The sequence below is a fragment of the Rhinatrema bivittatum genome, chromosome 13 (genome assembly GCF_901001135.1).
Source record: "Rhinatrema bivittatum chromosome 13, aRhiBiv1.1, whole genome shotgun sequence".
In the NCBI taxonomy this organism is placed as follows: Eukaryota; Metazoa; Chordata; class Amphibia; order Gymnophiona; family Rhinatrematidae; genus Rhinatrema; species Rhinatrema bivittatum.
Genome location: NC_042627.1, coordinates 47154554 through 47171842, shown reverse-complemented (window position 1 = coordinate 47171842; position 17289 = coordinate 47154554). Strand labels below are relative to the sequence as shown.

The 17289-nt window shown below is 48.6% G+C and overlaps 1 protein-coding gene across 4 annotated transcripts in view; it reads right to left on the bottom strand.

Moving 5' to 3' along the window:
* ZNF280D (zinc finger protein 280D) overlaps nucleotides 1-17289 on the bottom strand; it is a 570468-nt gene that overhangs the window by 179957 nt on the left and 373222 nt on the right. For all 4 annotated transcript variants that reach the window (XR_003852490.1, XM_029575754.1, XM_029575752.1 and 1 more), the window contains one exon: nucleotides 4737-4880. Coding sequence is in view for 3 of the 4 variants with exons in the window: in XM_029575754.1 (XP_029431614.1) it covers nucleotides 4737-4880 (144 nt within the window). In the remaining variant the exon portion in view is untranslated. The remainder of the gene's footprint in view (nucleotides 1-4736; nucleotides 4881-17289) is intronic.

The window sequence follows — 17289 nt, the reverse complement described above, 5'->3', positions numbered from 1 at the left end:
CTCCATTCCCTGAGGAGAAGCAGGCGGTGCATAGGGTGAAATGGAAAAGTACGCAGTAACGCCCTGAGTCCCGCCAGGACCGGGTCCGCATTTGGTGTCATGGCAGCTGCCACAGAGTCATCTGGTGAGGCATCAATTCCCAACTCTTGGAGAACGAAGGGAATAAGGGGATCCAAATCTTCCCGCTGAAATAAGCACAGGACACAAGGGTCGTCGCCCTCCAGCGGGGGGCTTGGGTCGTAGTATCAATATCCCCTAAATCAAGCAGGTCAGAGGGAGGCAGGGGGTGGGGGGGAGAACACCCAGAACCACCCGAATCCTAACCGGACCCTGTGGGTCCGGAACCAAATCAGGGGGGAGGGAAACCACTGAAGGGGGTCTACATCCCTTTGTAAACTTGCTAAATAAGACTCATGTAATAAAAGCACAAAATCCAATGAAAAACGGGTCCATGCTGATTTTTTTGTGGAAGGGGGGAGGGGCGGGAGAGGAGAGGGGGGGGTCCGAGCCACCCCCCGAGAGCGAACCGGGCTCAAATCGGGGGGGGGGGGGGGGGGGGGGAATCGGATCCCCAGCCCCCGAAGAAGCAGGAAGTGTTTCATCTGAAAACCCCCAAAATGGCCGCAGCTGATGCGTGTTCCCAGGATGGGAACGGCTTTGAAATTCGTCGGGGAGCCCTTCCCTGAGGTCTAAAAGGTGGCGGTTCAATAGAGGAGCCCTCACTCCCTGAAATGCACCTTGAACATACCCCTACGCGGGAGAGTCGGGAGGCCGACTCTCCACGGGCTAAACAGCAAGATGGCTGCGGCATAGAGCAGGGAGTAGCCGCTAAGGCAGTGGTCCCCAAACCTGTCCTGGAGGGCCACCAGCCAGTCGGGTTTTTGGGATATCCTCAATGAATATGCATGAGAGAAAATTTGCATGCACTGCCTCCATAACATGTAAATTTTCTCTCATGCATATTCATTGAGGATATCCCAAAAACCCGACTGGCTGGTGGCCCTCCAGGACAGGTTTGGGGACCACTGCGCTAAGGTAATTAAAAACAGCTGAGCAGGGAGCCCCTGAGGAGCTGGGCGGGAGATTGAACCCCGCTCCCTCCTCACAAAATAAACTGCTGCATTTTATTTATTTAAATAAAGTATATAAAATATATATTCTGTGAAAGTGAGTTGTTTTTTTTTTTTTTGGTAAATAAATAATTCACAGAAGCAGGGGCATGAAAGACATCCCTGAAGGCTCAACCGAGGCATGTGCATCTCGGGGCACGGTAGCAGTAAACGTGGGGAGAGGGACTGGCACCACCAGTATCACCCACACTAGGTCACCGGGAAGGGAACCTAGGCTGACAGAAATCAAGGGGCAAAGCCCCCCTAGGAACCCCAAGAGCGAGGGAGACAAAACTGTCTGCCCTGACACAGTTAGTCAGAGAAAACTGACAAAAAGATTTTTTTTTTTTTAAATAATAATTAAGAAGTAAACTAAAAATGTACTTGTGTGAGCTTGCCCCAGAGAAAGAAGAAGAAAGACTACAGAGGGCAAGCTGAACAGGGAACCAAAGGGTGAGCTGTTCCACCTGCTGGAGACAGACAAATACTGAGGGTTTCTGGGTGGGTTCCGTCCTTATATGGGCAAGCCTCAGAACTCTGGTCTGTCTCCACCTGCTGGAACGGGGGCTTAATCCACGGTCTGGACTGATCCTGGTACGTACAGGGAACTCCAGCTTTCTATCCTGGAGGTCCTTGAGAGCTGCCCCTTCCGTTACCGGAACCGTGGTGCGCTTGGCGATGGCCGCTTCCACCTTAGGGATTTTGAGATCCAAGAACTCGTCCGGCAGCGGGTAAAGATTTTCCATGGCCCTACTAACCCTTAGGATGGCTTCAGGCGCATTCCATTCCCGGGTCATAAGCTGTAAAAGCATCGTGTGGAAAGGAAAAGTTCTAGGAGGGGCCCGCAGGCCCTTCAAAACAGGATCCCCTGAAGAAGGATCAGTCAACAGCCGCGGAGCCTGAATATCTAGTTCCTGTAGCACATGAGGAATCAAAGGGTCTAGCTCCTCCTTACGAAATAACCAGAGCACCCGCGGATCATCCTCCTTCACCGGAGCGGCATTGTCAACATCATCGCTCGTATCCACCGGGGAGGGGTCCGGAAGCACGGACCCCGGAAGAGTGGAAGGTGCTGGTAGCTCATCGTCAGGAGCGGGACGGGAAGACCAGGTCCTAGGAGCCTCTTGATCCTCCACAGGCCTGGGGACCTTAGCAGGAGGAGAATATTGCCCATCCAAGTTTGCCTCAGCCTCCATATAAGCTTTGTGAAGCAGTAAAATAAACTGAGAAGAAAATGGGTGCGGTCTCTTTAAGGGCCCCCCCCAGAAGCATGGCAGGAGGAGGAGAAGAATCATGTCCCAAATCACGAGGCCTTTGGGGGCTTAATGTAGGCAGAGAAATTGGCGGGAAATCCCCTCCCCCTGTACATCTGAGCCCTGCGCAGCATCGGGGCCCGAATCGGGCAAAATGGCCGCCGTTCCCATGCTTGTTGGGGACGGGGCAGGCCTCTCCTTGTGAACTGTCTGACTGTGGCCTAAGCCGTGCAATTGCGACAACGCTGATCTTTTCCCTGCAATCGGCAGCTGCGAAGGCCCCTCGCTCCCGGGGATACAGCGGGAGCAGAGGCCTTCACGAGAGAGCTGCGCTGCCGGCTCTCCACAAGCTGCACATCGAGATCCTCGCGACATGACAATCTAAGCCATAAGTAGAAAATCAGCTGAGTGAAGCAATTCACCCCCTCCGGAGCCCCGGGAGATTTCAGCAGGCTCACTCTGTGTCTTTTATTTATGTATTTATTTTTTATTTTTCAGAGTTACTCAACCAGGGGAATGTATGTCCCTGGGCTTAATATGCAATTTGTAGCTCCCACCAGAGGAATTAAGACGTCTCTGACACTGTATAGGGGGAGGGACCGGCCCACTGGTAAATCCCCCTCAACTCACCGGGCTGTGTCAATATTCTCCGGGTATTAAGGCCAAGGGCAGGAGCCCAGCCTTGCCTGCTATTACAAAGTGATCTCAGTCTTCCTCCCCCCCCCTTTTTTTTTTTTACTACTTACTACAAGTTGATCTAGTCAAAGGTACTAAGGTTAGGATACCCCCTTCACTTATTAATCAAATAAAGAATTTTGCAAAGGATCAGGACCGCAGGTTATGCCATCCTTCATCTGCTGAAGTCAGAGAAATACTGAAGGATCGCAGGTGGCACACTGGGTTATCTGGGGATGCTTTTCAGCTTTTCTCTGACTCCATCAGCTGGAAGGGAGGCATAACCCAGCAGGCTGGACTGATCCTGGTACGTACAAGGAATGCATATTATCCATTTTAGAATAAGGCTGTAGTGTAATAAAATATGGACAAAGTGAAGGGATCTGAATACTTTAATGCACTGTATACTGTCAACCCTGGCTCCATTTCCTCTTTTCTTCCTTTGAGCCATTCTACTCATTTTTGCTGCAGCTCTCTTCTCCTCTCGCTCTCTGTCAGGCCAGTGGCAGAGCAAGTGGCAGTAGTGGGAAAAATTTCTCACTGTTGTGATAACCCAGCTTTCCTCAGTGTGCAGCAGAAGCTGCAAAGATTCTGACAGCTGCCATCAGCTCCCCTCTTCTCCACCTCTGCTAAACATGCAGCAGTGTGGCTTGAGGCTTCTAATGGGCGCAAACAGCCCCTCTCTGTCCCTCTTCCTCCTGGCCTGCAGTAATGTGGGGTGAAGTTTTTAAGGTCATAATAGGCCCCACTCTCATTCTACTGGCCTGTGGCAGCAGCATAGCTAATTACAGGTAGCAGCAGCCCACTCATTTTCTCTCTAGCGAAACATTTTTGCATCCCTTCTGGAGGACCTTCCTGGGATGGTCTCACGGACTCCAGGTTGGGAACCACTGACCTAAAGCATGCAAGTCATGGTAAATATTCAGAGGGCAATATTTCCAGTGACAGAAATGATCTCTTAAACCACATTTCTGATGACCCACAACAAGCACTGCAAAACTGAAAACCCAAGTTTCTTTAGTCAAATGTTACCCAAATGTTTGTCGTTTATTCCACAATAAAAAATGCATTCTTATATCCAAATTTAGGCCTGCATTTTCTAAGATCACAGACCTTAGAAAATACAGCGATAACGGGGGAGTTAAGCGGGGGGCGGGCCTGTGAAAGCCGGCAGCCATCGCACCACTGAGGTGCGCTGACTGCCGGCTTTTGCACCGAATAACTACACCATAAAAGGTGTAATTATTTGGCACGAAACTGGCGGCAATAAGGGTCCTTACCTTTCGCCGCCAGCGATGTATCCGCAGAGTCGGCCCCGGTGCTGCCCCGACTCCTCCTCTTCAGGGGCCGACTCCGCCCCAACTCTGCCCCCATTTAGTAATCGCTTTTGAAAATGACCCCCATAGGCTTTAAAAACAGATCCAGTACCCATATTTCCATGTTGTTAAAAGAGGAGTAGCCTAGTGGTTACAGCAGTGGGCTAAAACCAGGGAAGCCAGGGTTCAAATCAAGCTGACGCTCATTGTGACCTTGGTCAAGTCGCTTCACCCTCCATTGCCTCCGGTACAAACTTGGATTACAAGCCCTCTGGGGATAGGGAAATACCTGCAGTACCTGAATGTAATCCGCTTTGAAAAGCCTGAAAGATGGAATATAAATTAAATAAATAAAGCATAGCTCAGTATAGCAGCAATCTTACCTCATCATATGATGATTGACATAGGCTTTACTACAGCTGGTACTATATCTGCATAAACTACAATGGACATATGTTGGGAAGTGGCTTGCAAAATCTTTTATTTCTGAGTAACATTCAATACACTTGTGAACTCCCAAACGATACCTGACAAGAATATAAATAGATTGTAAGTTTTTAAAAGATTGGTTAGCTTAGGTTTAAGACACAAATGTTTGCTATTTGCTAAATGCTTTTGCTTAGACACCCAATTTATATAAAATCTCATAGCTTTAAACACTGCACATGAGTTTTCAGGGGGTTTTTTGGTTGGGTTTTTTTTTAAGAAAACAGAAGTCAAGAAAAAAAACCTCACTGTTCAAACCCTTTTGATTTGGCAACAAAATTTAGATGTAAAATGAAACCCCAAAATAAAAATAAACCACTAAAAGTAAATGCTAATATAGAACAAAACTAGAACATTAGTTATTTGATATTTAATTTTTCAAGAATCTTAAGGATAGGCATGCTTCCTCACTAACAGCAAAGGGCACATGTAGTACTCATATTCAACAAAACAACTAGGAAACTATTGACTGGTTAGTCTGTCAGGGAAATAATGGAAGCCATAAAAAGATGTTGCACACTTGGGAGAGAAAAGAATAATTAGCAAAACTCAGTATAAGTTCAGGAGCAACAAACTCAATATTTTTTTTTTCTCAAGAATAGTAAGCAAATTTGAAATGGGAAACATGACCAATATAACATGCCAAGATTTTGCTAAAGTTTTTGATATGGTACCACATGAAAAACAATTTTCAAATTAAATGTGCGGGATTTAAAGATAAAATTTGTAAGCGGATTAAAAACTGGCTGAAGGGAAGGCTACAGAGAACCGTAATTCATCGCAAGTATTCTAACTACTAGAATAAGGTGACAAGTGGTGTTATACAGATGTCTGCATTGACTACTGTATTAATATTTTAAAGAATGATCTAAAGCAAGGGTGGCCAACCTTTCATGCATCAAGAGCCAAGAAACTAGAAAGCAAATGTTGCTTACCTGTAACAGGTGTTCTCACAGGACAGCAGGATGTTAGTCCTCACATATGGGTGACATCACAGGATGGAGCCCTATCACGGAACACTTTTGTCAAAGTTTCCAGAACTTTGACTGGCCCCTACTGGGCATGCCCAGCATGGCATTAACCATGAAGCCAGCAGGGGTCCCCCTTCAGTCTTATTTAAAAGCTACAGGCAGTGTCGAAAAATAAAATAATAAAACATTACGAACTTAACACTGCGGTGTGGCGGGCAGGTTTCGTGACGACTAACATCCTGCTGTCCTGTGAGAACACCTGTTACAGGTAAACAACATTTGCTTTCTCACAGGACAAGCTGGATGGTAGTCCTCACATATGGGTGAGTATCAAGCTGAGGATGTCCGAGCATGCACCAAATGTACCCAAAGGCGTGCAACAGGCACAACAACTGGGGTGGAATTTGGTAGAGGGCATCCTGAACCCCACCGGGCAGGCGGAAGGGTGTTGGTATGTCACGTTGTAAACAGGTTACGAAAGACAGACTGGCCGAAGATGGAATCTTGTCTTCCGGCTTTGTCCAAGCAATAGTGGGCTGCAAAGGTGTGGAGAGAACTCCAGGTGGCAGCCCTGCAAATGTCAGGAAGTGGCACCGATCGGAGGTGTGCTACTAAAGTCGCCATGGCCCTCACAGAGTGTGCTTTAACACGGTCTTGAAATGGAATGCCTGCTTGCTGATAGCAAAAGGATATGCAGTCCGCCAACCAGAAAGAGAGAGTCTGCTTACCCACAGGCTGCCCTAATTTGTTAGAGTGGAAAGAGACGAACAACTGAGTGCTTTTCCTGTAGGCAGCTATATGGTCTAGAGCCCGTTTACAGTCTAGGGTATGCAGAGCCTGTTCGCCTGGATTGGAATGGGGCCTGGGAAAAAAGTTAGGTAGTATGATGGATTGATTGAGGTGAAAATCCGAAACTACCTTAGGTAAGAATTTAGGGTGAGTGCGGAGTACTACCCGGTCCTGCAGAAGTTTAGTGTAAGGCGGATAGGGAACTAGGGCCTGAAATATCCTAACTCTGTGAGCTGAAGTGATTGTCAAAAGGAAAATCACTTTCCATGTGAAATATCGAAGTTCACAAGAGAGAAGAGGCTTGAATGGTGGTTTCATGAGCCGACCCAAAACCAGGTTAAGGTCCCAAGAAGGGGCCAGAGGAAGCAGTGGAGGCTTGAGGTGAACCAAGCCCTTCAAAAAATGTGTTACAAGGGGTTGTACTAATATAGGAACATCCCTGATACCTTTATGGAAGGTGGCTACCGCACTGACATAAGAACATAAGAAAATGCCATACTGGATCAGACCAAGGGTCCATCAAGCCCAGCATCCTGTTTCCAACAGTGGCCAATCCAGGCCATAAGAACCTGGCAAGTACCCCAAAACTAAGTCTATTCCATGTTACCATTGCTAATGGAGGTAGCTATTCTCTAAGTGAACTTAATAGCAATGTAATGGACTTCTCCTCCAAGAACTTATCCAATCCTTTTTTAAACACAGCTATACTAACTGCACTAACCACATCCTCTGGCAACAAATTCCAGAGTTTAATTGTGCGTTGAGTAAAAAAGAACTTTCTCCGATTAGTTTTAAATGTGCCCCATGCTAACTTCATGGAGTGCCCCCTAGTCTTTCTACTATCCGAAAGAGTAAATAACCGATTCACATCTACCCGTTCTAGACCTCTCATGATTTTAAAACATCTCTATCATATCCCCCCTCAGTCGTCTCTTCTCCAAGCTGAAAAGTCCTAACCTCTTTAGTCTTTCCTCATAGGGGAGCTGTTCCATTCCCCTTATCATTTTGGTAGCCCTTCTCTGTATTCTGATAGAAGAAGTCTTTAGTCCCTTGACCTCTTTTCCTGTCATGATTGGACAGGAAAAGGGGTCAAGGGACTGAGAAGAGCACCATGACGTGAACCTTTTCCATTTGTAAGAGTAAGCTTTTCTCATGGAAAGCTTCTGTGAAGCAATCAAGACACGGGAAACTGGTTCAGAAAGGTTAAGTGGCTGAAGGATTAACCTTTCAACATTCATGCCGTCAGGGACAAGGCTTGAAGATTGGGATGGCGGAGGCACCCGTCGTTTTGTGTGATCAGAAGCGGGTCCTTTCCTAAGGGAATGCACCTGCGAATGGAGAGATCCTGCAGTATTGGAAACCACACTTGGCGTGGCAAGTGAGGTGTTATCAGGATCATGGATCCCTTGTCCTGACATAACTTCACGAGAGTCTTCGAGAAAAGAGGAAGTGGAGGGAATGCGTAGAGTAGACCGGTTGCCCACGAGAGGGAGAATGCATCTCTGAGCTGAGAGTGTTTGCTGTGAATGAGAGAGCAGAAGTTCTCTACTTTGCGGTTTTGAGGAGACGCAAAGAGGTCTATCTGAGGATATCCCCATTGTTGAAAGATGGAGTTTGCTACTGAGGAGTTGAGAGACCACTCGTGCAGTTGAAAGATGTGACTCAGCTTGTCTGCCAACACATTGTCCACTCCCGGCAACCAGGTAGCCCTGAGGTACATCGAATGGGAGAGAGCTTCCGCCCATATCTGAGCAGCTTCCTGACACAGAAGGAAGGAGCCAGTGCCTCCCTGTTTGTTGATGTATCACATGGCCACCTGGTTGTCCATCTGGATCAGGATAACTTGATTTGAGAGGCGATCCTGAAATGCCCTGAGAGCATATCTTATTGCTCGAAGCTCCAGGAAATTTATTTGGTGTTTGGCTTCCTCTGGAGACCAAGATCCTTTTGTCTGCAGATTGGCCACATAGGGTCCCCAGCCGAGGTTGGAAGCATCGGTGGTGAGAGTTATTTGAGGGTCTGGAGCCTGAAAGGGCAAGCCTTGGATGAGATTGTTCTGATGTCTCCACCAGGCAAGAGACTGATGGAGTGAGATGGTTACATGGACCATGGTCGACAGGGGCTGAACGCTTTGAGTCCATTGTGACCGTAGAGTCCACTGCATGACTCTCATGGCCAATCATGCTATTGGTGTGACTTGTACTGAGGACGCCAAGTGTCCCAAGAGGATGAGAAAGTGACGTGCAGTCACAGATTGCTGAGACTGCAGCTGGTGTGCGAGAGACACGAGAGTGAGCGCTCGATGTCGAGGCAGAAAAGCCTTTGCCTGCAAAGTGTCCAAGTCTGCCTCAATGAACGACAAGGTATGAGATGGGACTAAGTAGGATTTATCATAGTTGATGAGTATCCTAATGAAATTAGAGTGTGTAAGGTTAGTCAGGGCTCCCACTCAGCTTGCTGAGTGGGAGCCCTGACTAACCAATCGTCTAGATAGGGGTAGACGTGAACATAGAAACATAGAAATGACGGCAGAAGAAGACCAAACGGCCCATCCAGTCTGCCCAGCAAGCTTCACACATTTTTTTCTCATACTTATCTGTTTCTCTTAGCTCTTTGGTTCTATTTCCCTTCCACCCCCACCATTAATGTAGAGAGCAGTGAAGTGAAATATCAAACTTGATTAGTTAGGGGTAGTAGGGGTAGTAACCGCCGCAATAAGCAAGCTACACCCATGCTTATTTGTTTTACCCAGACTATGTTATTCAGCCCTTATTGGTTGTTTTTCTTCTCCCCTGCCGTTGAAGCAGAGAGCTATGCTGGATATGCATGTAGTATCAGTTTTTCTTCTCCCCTGCCGTTGAAGCAGAGAGCTATGCTGGATATGCGTGAAGTATCAGTTTTTCTTCTCCCCTGCCGTTGAAGCAGAGAGCTATGCTGGATATGCGTGAAGTATCAGTTTTTCTTCTCCCCTGCCGTTGAAGCAGAGAGCTATGCTGGATATGCGTGAAGTATCAGTTTTTCTTCTCCCCTGTCGTTGAAGCAGGGAGCTATGCTGGATATGCGTGTAGTATCCAGTTTTTCTTCTCCCCTGCCGTGAAGAGGGAGCTATGCTGGATATGTGTGAAGTATCAGTTTTTCTTCTCCCCTGCGTTGAAAGCAGAGAGCTATGCTTGATATGCGTGAAGTATCAGTTTTTCTTCTCCCCTGCGTTGAAGCAGAGAGCTATGCTGGATATGCGTGAAGTATCAGTTTTTCTTCCCCCCCTGCCCGTTGAAGCAGAGGAGCTATGCTGGATATGCATTGATAGTGAAGTATCAGGCTTATTTGGTTTGGGGTAGTAACCGCCGTAACAAGCCAGCTACTCCCCGCTTTGTGAGTGCAAATCCTTTTTTCCATATTTCCTCTTGCTGTTGAAGCTTAGAGCGATGTTAGAGCACAGTAACCAATTGTATGTTTATTGAATAAGGGTATTATCTCCAGGCAGTAGCTGTCATTCTGGCGAGCCACCCACTCTTTATTGACGGCCTCTTGACTTTATGGATCCACAGTGTTTATCCCACGCCCCTTTAGTTCTTAGGAAGTCTGCAACCACTATGAGGCATTTCGTGAAGACTCGTGCCTCAGAGGCTAGGCCGAATAGAAGCCACTCGATACTGATAGTGCTTTGGGCCTACTAGAAACCTCAGGTATTTGCGATGAGATGGAGTTATCGCAATATGAGTGTATGCGTCCTGGAGGTCTAGAGAGCAGAGCCAGTCTCTCTTTGTAGGAGAGGAAGAAGAGAGCCCAAGGTTACTATTTTGAACTTCTCTGGCTGGACGGTACTTGTTGAGGGGCCCGTAGGTCCAGAATAGGACAAACGCCTCCCGATTTTTTGGGGATTAGAAAGTACTGGGAATAGAACCCTAAGCCGTGCCGAGAGTAGGGTACGGGTTCTATTGCCTTGGATTGGAGAAGGAGGGAGCCCTCCTGATCCAGAAGGATGGAGTGATCAGATGTTCTCCACGTTGGCAGAGGTGGGGAGTCTGGTAGCACAGAGAGAAAGTTCAGATGGTAACTTTGAGCAATTATCGCCAGTATCCATTGGTCTGAGGTAATTGAATGCCATATGTTGTTGAAGTGGCACAGTTGGCCTCCCACTGCTATGTGAGGCAATGGTGTCTGGCTGCTGCTTTCTAGGTGGAAGTCAAAAACCTGAAGGCCGGTACCTGGTTGAGGAGCTGCTTGCGGCTTTTGTTTCCGTGTCTGACGAGACTGGGCTTTTTGAAAAGGTCTCATGGCACGGGATCTGGTTGGTAGCGGGTAGGACTTCTTCGGCCGGAAGAAGGACTTCTTAGAATCCTTTCGGAAAGGCTGTTTTGAAGAGTAATCAGAAGGCATCAGAGAGCTGTCAGAGTCTCATGATGGTCCTTAAGTTCCGCCACTGTCTGTTGAATCTGTTCTCCAAATAGGTTATCTCCTACACAGGGTAGGTCAGATAACTGGTCTTGTACCTCAGGGAGAAGGTCGGAAGACTTGAGCCAAGCCCATCTCCTTGCCGAGATAGCTGCTGCAGATACCCTGGTAGCAGTATCAAAGATATCATAGGATGATCTGATCTCATGCTTGCCTGCTTCAAAACCCTTGTTTACTAGAGTTTGAAGCTGATCTTGAAATTGTTGAGGAAGGGTATCTGTCAAATCTTGTATTCTGCTTAAAAATGACCCTATTATACTGGGTCATATAGAGCTGATAAGCTGCAATCTGGGAGATGAGCATTGAGCCTTGGAACACTCGGCGGCCAATGGCATCTAGAAACTTCTGTTCCTTACCAGGGGGAAAAGAAGTATGAGGCTTTGATCTCTTTGCTCTTTTTTGTGCAGTTTCAACAACTACAGATTGGTGGTCCAATTGAGTTTTCTGAAAGCCTGGAGCTGACTGCACCAAATAGGTAGTGTCAGCTTTTCTATGCACTGGAGCAATGGAGCCAGGAAGTTCCCAGTTCTTCTTGAGGAGATCCAGAAGAACCTGGTGGATAGGGATGGAGGTTATTTCCTTGGAAGCATCCAAGAACTGGAGCAACTCCATCATCTGGTGTCTGTCATCCTGTTCAGTCTGCAATTGGAAGGGAACCAATTCAGACATTTCCTTCACAAAATTTATAAAGGAGAGGTCCTCTAGAGGAGAACACTTCCTACTTTCAGTGGGTGAAGGTAAATCATCGGTGTCTGGGGAGGAATCATCAGTCCAGGTGTCGTAGGGATCAGCACCTGTCCCTCTAGGAACTAGAGTGGGACGGGGTGATTGGATACCTGAAGGTCCTGGTCTAGGCTCCAAAGGAATTATCGGAGGCACCGGCACAGGCATCGAGGGCATTGATGGATGGCTCGGTGGCGCCGGACGTATTGGCATCGATGGCTGAGGCAGAACTCCCAATGGAGGAATGCGGAATGGTGTTTCTCCTCCCAATGACACTGTAAGCGGGGAGGGCACTGGAGCCATCGGAGACCCGGGATCCATCGGTGGAAAAGCAGCAATGAGTGCTTCCATCCTGGACACCAGTGGTGCCAACGCTGCCGAAATCGGGTCGGTGGATGGTTTCGCAATCGGTACTGGTGCCGGAGGAACCTGGAGTCGTTGCATCGCCTTGTTGATAGCCTCCTGAACCATTCGGTCCAGTTCTTCTCGGAGACCTGGAGCAAGCAGCCCCGGCTCCGGAACAGAAGGAGGAGACAGAGGCATAGCCGGAGGGACCACCGTTAAAGATGGAGTCGCGGCTCCAGATCTCCCTGTCGGGTGAGGGTTGTCTCGGTGACCCGGTCGCCGAAAAGGTCGGTGCCTTTTCTGGATGGGGTTTCTTAGACGGCGGCTTGGACAATGGCGAGGTCGATGATTTCGCTCCCTCAATGGTCCGAGACTTACAGTGTCGATGGCGATGTTTGTCTCTACGATCCCCTCGGACCTGAGGGGGCGTAGAGGGTGTCGAAGGCCAAGATGTTGTCGATGCCAGACGGTCACTGGTCGGTGGTCAATGCTGGCACGAAGTTGACGGTGCCAGTCCTGACAACGTCAATGCAATGGATGGAGTCGGGGTTTGAGCACGGAAGAGAAGTTCCATCTTCTCCATTCTGGCCTTGTGTCATTAGGGCACATTTGGTGCAGGTCAAGACATCGTGCTCGCGTCTTAGACACATAACACAGACTTTATGGGGGTCTGTGATCGATATGGTGCGATTACAGTCCGAGCACCGACGGAACCCCGTCACCATGGCCATAGAAAAAATCGAGCCGCGGTACGGTCGACGGTCAGTAGGCTGCGAGGGCCAAACTCGACGGTAATCTACGGAAAACGGGTAAAAACTTACCGGAGTACCGCGGGCTGAAAAAAATTAAAGGAGGGACCCCTGTGGGGCAAATTAACTTTTAGCAATTCCGTGAGGAAAATTCCTGTCAGGAATCTCTGCAGAGCTCCTTTACCGCGAGGCTACTGCTGCACGGAAAAAAGAAGACTGAAGGGGGACCCCTGCTGGTTGCAGGGTTAGTGCCATGCTGGGCATGCCCAGTAGGGGCCAGTCAAAGTTCTGGAAATTTTGACAAAGTGTTCCGTGATTGGGCTCCATCCTGTGATGTCACCCATATGTGAGGACTACCATCCTGCTTGTCCTGTGAGAATACACAGTACAAAGAGCCTCACATTTTAGAGAGACCGTGGGAGAGGGGAAAAGCCTGAATCCCTTGAATAGGGAAGCTGGTTTCCTCCTTAACTCCACCAGTATCTCTCTATCAATATTCCCACCCTATCTCAACCAGTCTCCTCTCTCTCAATTCCCTCAACCTTTCTCTGTCCTTCTCCCTTTTCCCACCAGCCTCTCAATCAACCTCCACCCTGTTCCCACCAGTCTCTCTAAATCCCTCCAATTCCATCAGTATTTTTCTGAATCCTTCCAGCCGATCCCCGCTAACCTCTCTCTCAATTCTCCAACCAGTCTCTTTCAATCCCTCCACCTGTATCAACCAGTCTCTCCAATCCCATCAGTATCTTTCTGAATCCTCCCAGCTGATCCATGCTAACCTCTCTCTCAATCCTCCCACCCTGTCTCTCTCTCTTTCCACTCTGTCTCTCAATCCTTCCACCCTTTTACCTGTTTCTCAGCAGCCCCAGGAAAACATCCTCCACACCTCACAAGAACAAGGGAATACCCCTTTACCCCACTCTTTGTGCTACTTTGCATGAGCACACGCATGTACACACACACACGCACCTTCCCATCTCCAAGCACCAATATCCTTTTCCCCTGCCCCTACTCCGTTTCCTTCCTATCCTCTCCTCCCCTCTACCCAGCATCAATATCCTCATGCCCCCCCCAGCCATTTTCTCTCTTGCCCTGCCTGCACTCACACACAAACTCTGTTCCTGACCCCAATGCCCTCTTTTTCCCTCTCCTCAGTACCCTCTCTGGTTCTCTCTAATGTGAGTGTCTCTCTTAAATCCTTCCTCTCTTCCAATCACCATTTCTAGTTTCCTCAGACCCCTCCAACACATCACACCCTCTGTTTCATTCTCTGCCCCCCCCTTTACCATCTCTATCACCATTACTCGCCCCCTTCACTACCTATGGTTCTCTGTCACCCTTCCTCCCCCTTCACTACCCGTTGCTCTGTCTCCAAACCTCCCCCCAATCTCACAAACGCACATACTTCACCACCTCTTCTCACACCACACATACACACCCTCATCACCTCTGTCCCACTCCAAGGACATTTCTTGCTCATTACCTCCCCCCCTGCCCTATCTCCTCCTCTGACTTTCTTACACTTCTCTATTGCCTTTCCCCCTGTTTTTTCCAGTCCTGTCTACCCTCATTCCTAGCTCTATTGTGCCCACGCCACTCCCCCACCACACTATTTCACACACAACTCCCAATCCCACATGGTTTTTATGCAAATCCTTATGCCGGTCCTCTCTCACATCCTTCTCCCACCCTAGCCCTCCTTCCCTCACACCTGCTGCAGAACAAATGGCAACACAGATCTAGGAGAGAAAGAAGGTGCCACACAACCTATTTTCCTTTGCTGACTTCAATAAGATGATAAGGAGGAGAAGACATTCACCTTCTCACAGCTTTCAATGTCAAGGTTGGGGTGGGGTGTGAGGTAGCTAGTGCAAGGAGTTAACTGGCTCGTCTCTGCTCAGTTATGTTGTTCTCCCTGTTTTAGCCCCTCCCGTCCTCTGCAGTGGTGCTCAGTTGCCATGCGAGAGGAGCACAAGAACCACATTTTGCAAATGAGTGCCACAGGTTGGCCACCCCTGATCTACAGGAAGAAACATACATTATTGATATTTTTGAAGATGGTTATATTTTAAGTACACAATACGACTCTCTGATTTTACAGTAATACAAATATTTAAGCAAATGAGCACACAACTGGTAGATGAGAATTAATAGGAACAAGTCATGCTGTTTCTTTTTATGCAGTCTAATCTTAGCCTGAATTGCTTTTAATGGGGGGGGGGGGGGGGGGGGGGATTGAGTAAGGATAGCAAATGTTGCTTACCTGTAACAGGTGTTCTCATAGGACAGCAGGATGTTAGTCCTCACAAATGGGTGACATCACAGGATGGAGCCCTATACGGAAAACTTTTCTGTCAACGTTTCCTCAAAGCTTTGACTGACACTGGCACACTGAGTGCACTGAGCATGCTCAGCCTGCAATTATCCCTGTGAGCCACAGGTGTCTCCCTCAGTCTCATCTTATAGCTAAAAGCGCAAGCGAAACTAAAATAAAAGTGAAAACGTATAGAGACCCAACTCCGCGGGGTGGCGGATGGGTTTCGTGAGGACTAACATCCTGCTGTCCTGTGAGAACACCTGTTACAAGTAAGCATTTGCTTTCTCACAGGACAAACAGGATGGTAGTCCTCACAAATGGGTGAATACTGAGCTGAGGATGCCCAAGAGTGCACCAAATGCACCCAAGACGCGCGAAGGGCGCAATGATGTGGGTGGAGTTTGGAACGGAGAGCATCCTGAAATCCTTAAAGGGTTGGTGGAAGGATGTTGGGTAGTTAACCCGAAAGGAATAGGAGTAGACAGACTGGCCAAACATGGAGCATGCCGGCTAGTCGTATGTAAGCAATAATGGGCTGCGAAGGTATGGAGAGAACTCCAGGTTGCAGCCTGATAATATGTGTACAAGCAGCAGCGGCCGAAAAAAAAATTATTCCTCACCTGCTAATTTCGTTCCTGTAGTACCATGGATCAGAGTACCATGATGAGCAGAGACCTGAAGCTGTGCACTTCTGTGAAAGTTGACTCTTGCATTGCTGACAATCATTGATTGTATATTGGATGAGAATCTAACCTTTAAGTTCTAATTACGACTGTGGATTGTTGAAGCCCCTGAGGCAGCGGCTTTTGAGCCGCGAAACTCGGCCTGAGTCGGGCAAATTGTGAACATGTCTCTGTTTGAATAAACAACTGAAAAAGATCCAGGCATCTATTTTTGTGTTTATCCTGTACCATGGATCAGTCCAGACGGTGGGTTATGTCCCCCGTCCAGCAGATGGAGTCAGAACGAAACTCGAGGAGGGGGAGGTCCTATATAACCTCACTGCCCTTACCTCAGATCTCAGTAACTAGCCTAGCAAAGCCAAGAGGAGAAGAGGCGGAGGGATCAAGCATCCAATCATTCTCAAAGTAAAGGAAGAACACCCTAGATAGGTGTCCCCAAAGCAAGGCCCTCCAGGGGGACTTGCCAACAGGACTGGGGGACCCAGAACAGCCCCTTACTCCCCAGGGAGACCACAGGTGTATCCGAGAGTACAGTCGAGCAGAGGCGAACCCCCGAACAGCCCCCCACCGGCGCACAGGGAGGGTCGTCTGGACTGATCCATGGTACTACAAAAATGAAAATTAGCAGGTGAGGAATAATTTTCTTTTCCCTGTACGTACCAGGATCAGTCCAGACGGTGGGATGTACCAAAGCTTCCCTCCTATGGGTGGGCCAAAGACAGCCCTGCTCGAATGACACTATCCCCGAAGGAACCAAGAGTTGGCGCCCGAACATCCAGGCGGTAGTGCTTCGAGAACGTGTGAAGCGACTTCCAAGTAGCTGCCCTGCAGATTTCCTGCAAGGAAACCAACGTACTCTCTGCCCAGGAAGTAGATTGCGAACGAAGGGAGTGCGCCTTGACTCCCAACGGAGGAAGCCGACCAGCTCCAATATAAGCGGAAGCGATCGCCCCTTTCAGCCAACGTGCGATGGTAGCCTTGGAAGCCATGCGACCCTTCCTAGGACCCGACCAGAGGACGAACAGATGATCCGAGAGCAGAAAATCATTGGTGGTCGCCAAATATTGCATCAACAGCGCCGGACCATCGAGCTTACGAAGATCTCTGGAGTCTGAAGAGGAAAATGAAGGTAGCTCGACAGACTGGTTAAGATGAAAGGACGAGACTACCTTGGGTAAGAAGGAGGACACTGTGCGTAAGGAGACCCCCTCCTCCGTGAAGCGTAAGTATGGCTCCCGGCAAGACAACGCTTGAAGCTCAGAAACGCGGCGCGCCGAGCTGATTGCTACCAGAAAAATAGTCTTGAAGGTGAGGTCCTTGAGGGTGGCCGCTTGAAGAGGCTCGAAAGGTGGGCCACTGAGGGCCCAGAGGACCAGGTTGAAACTCCAAGAAGGACAAGATGGTCTAGACGGCGGCTT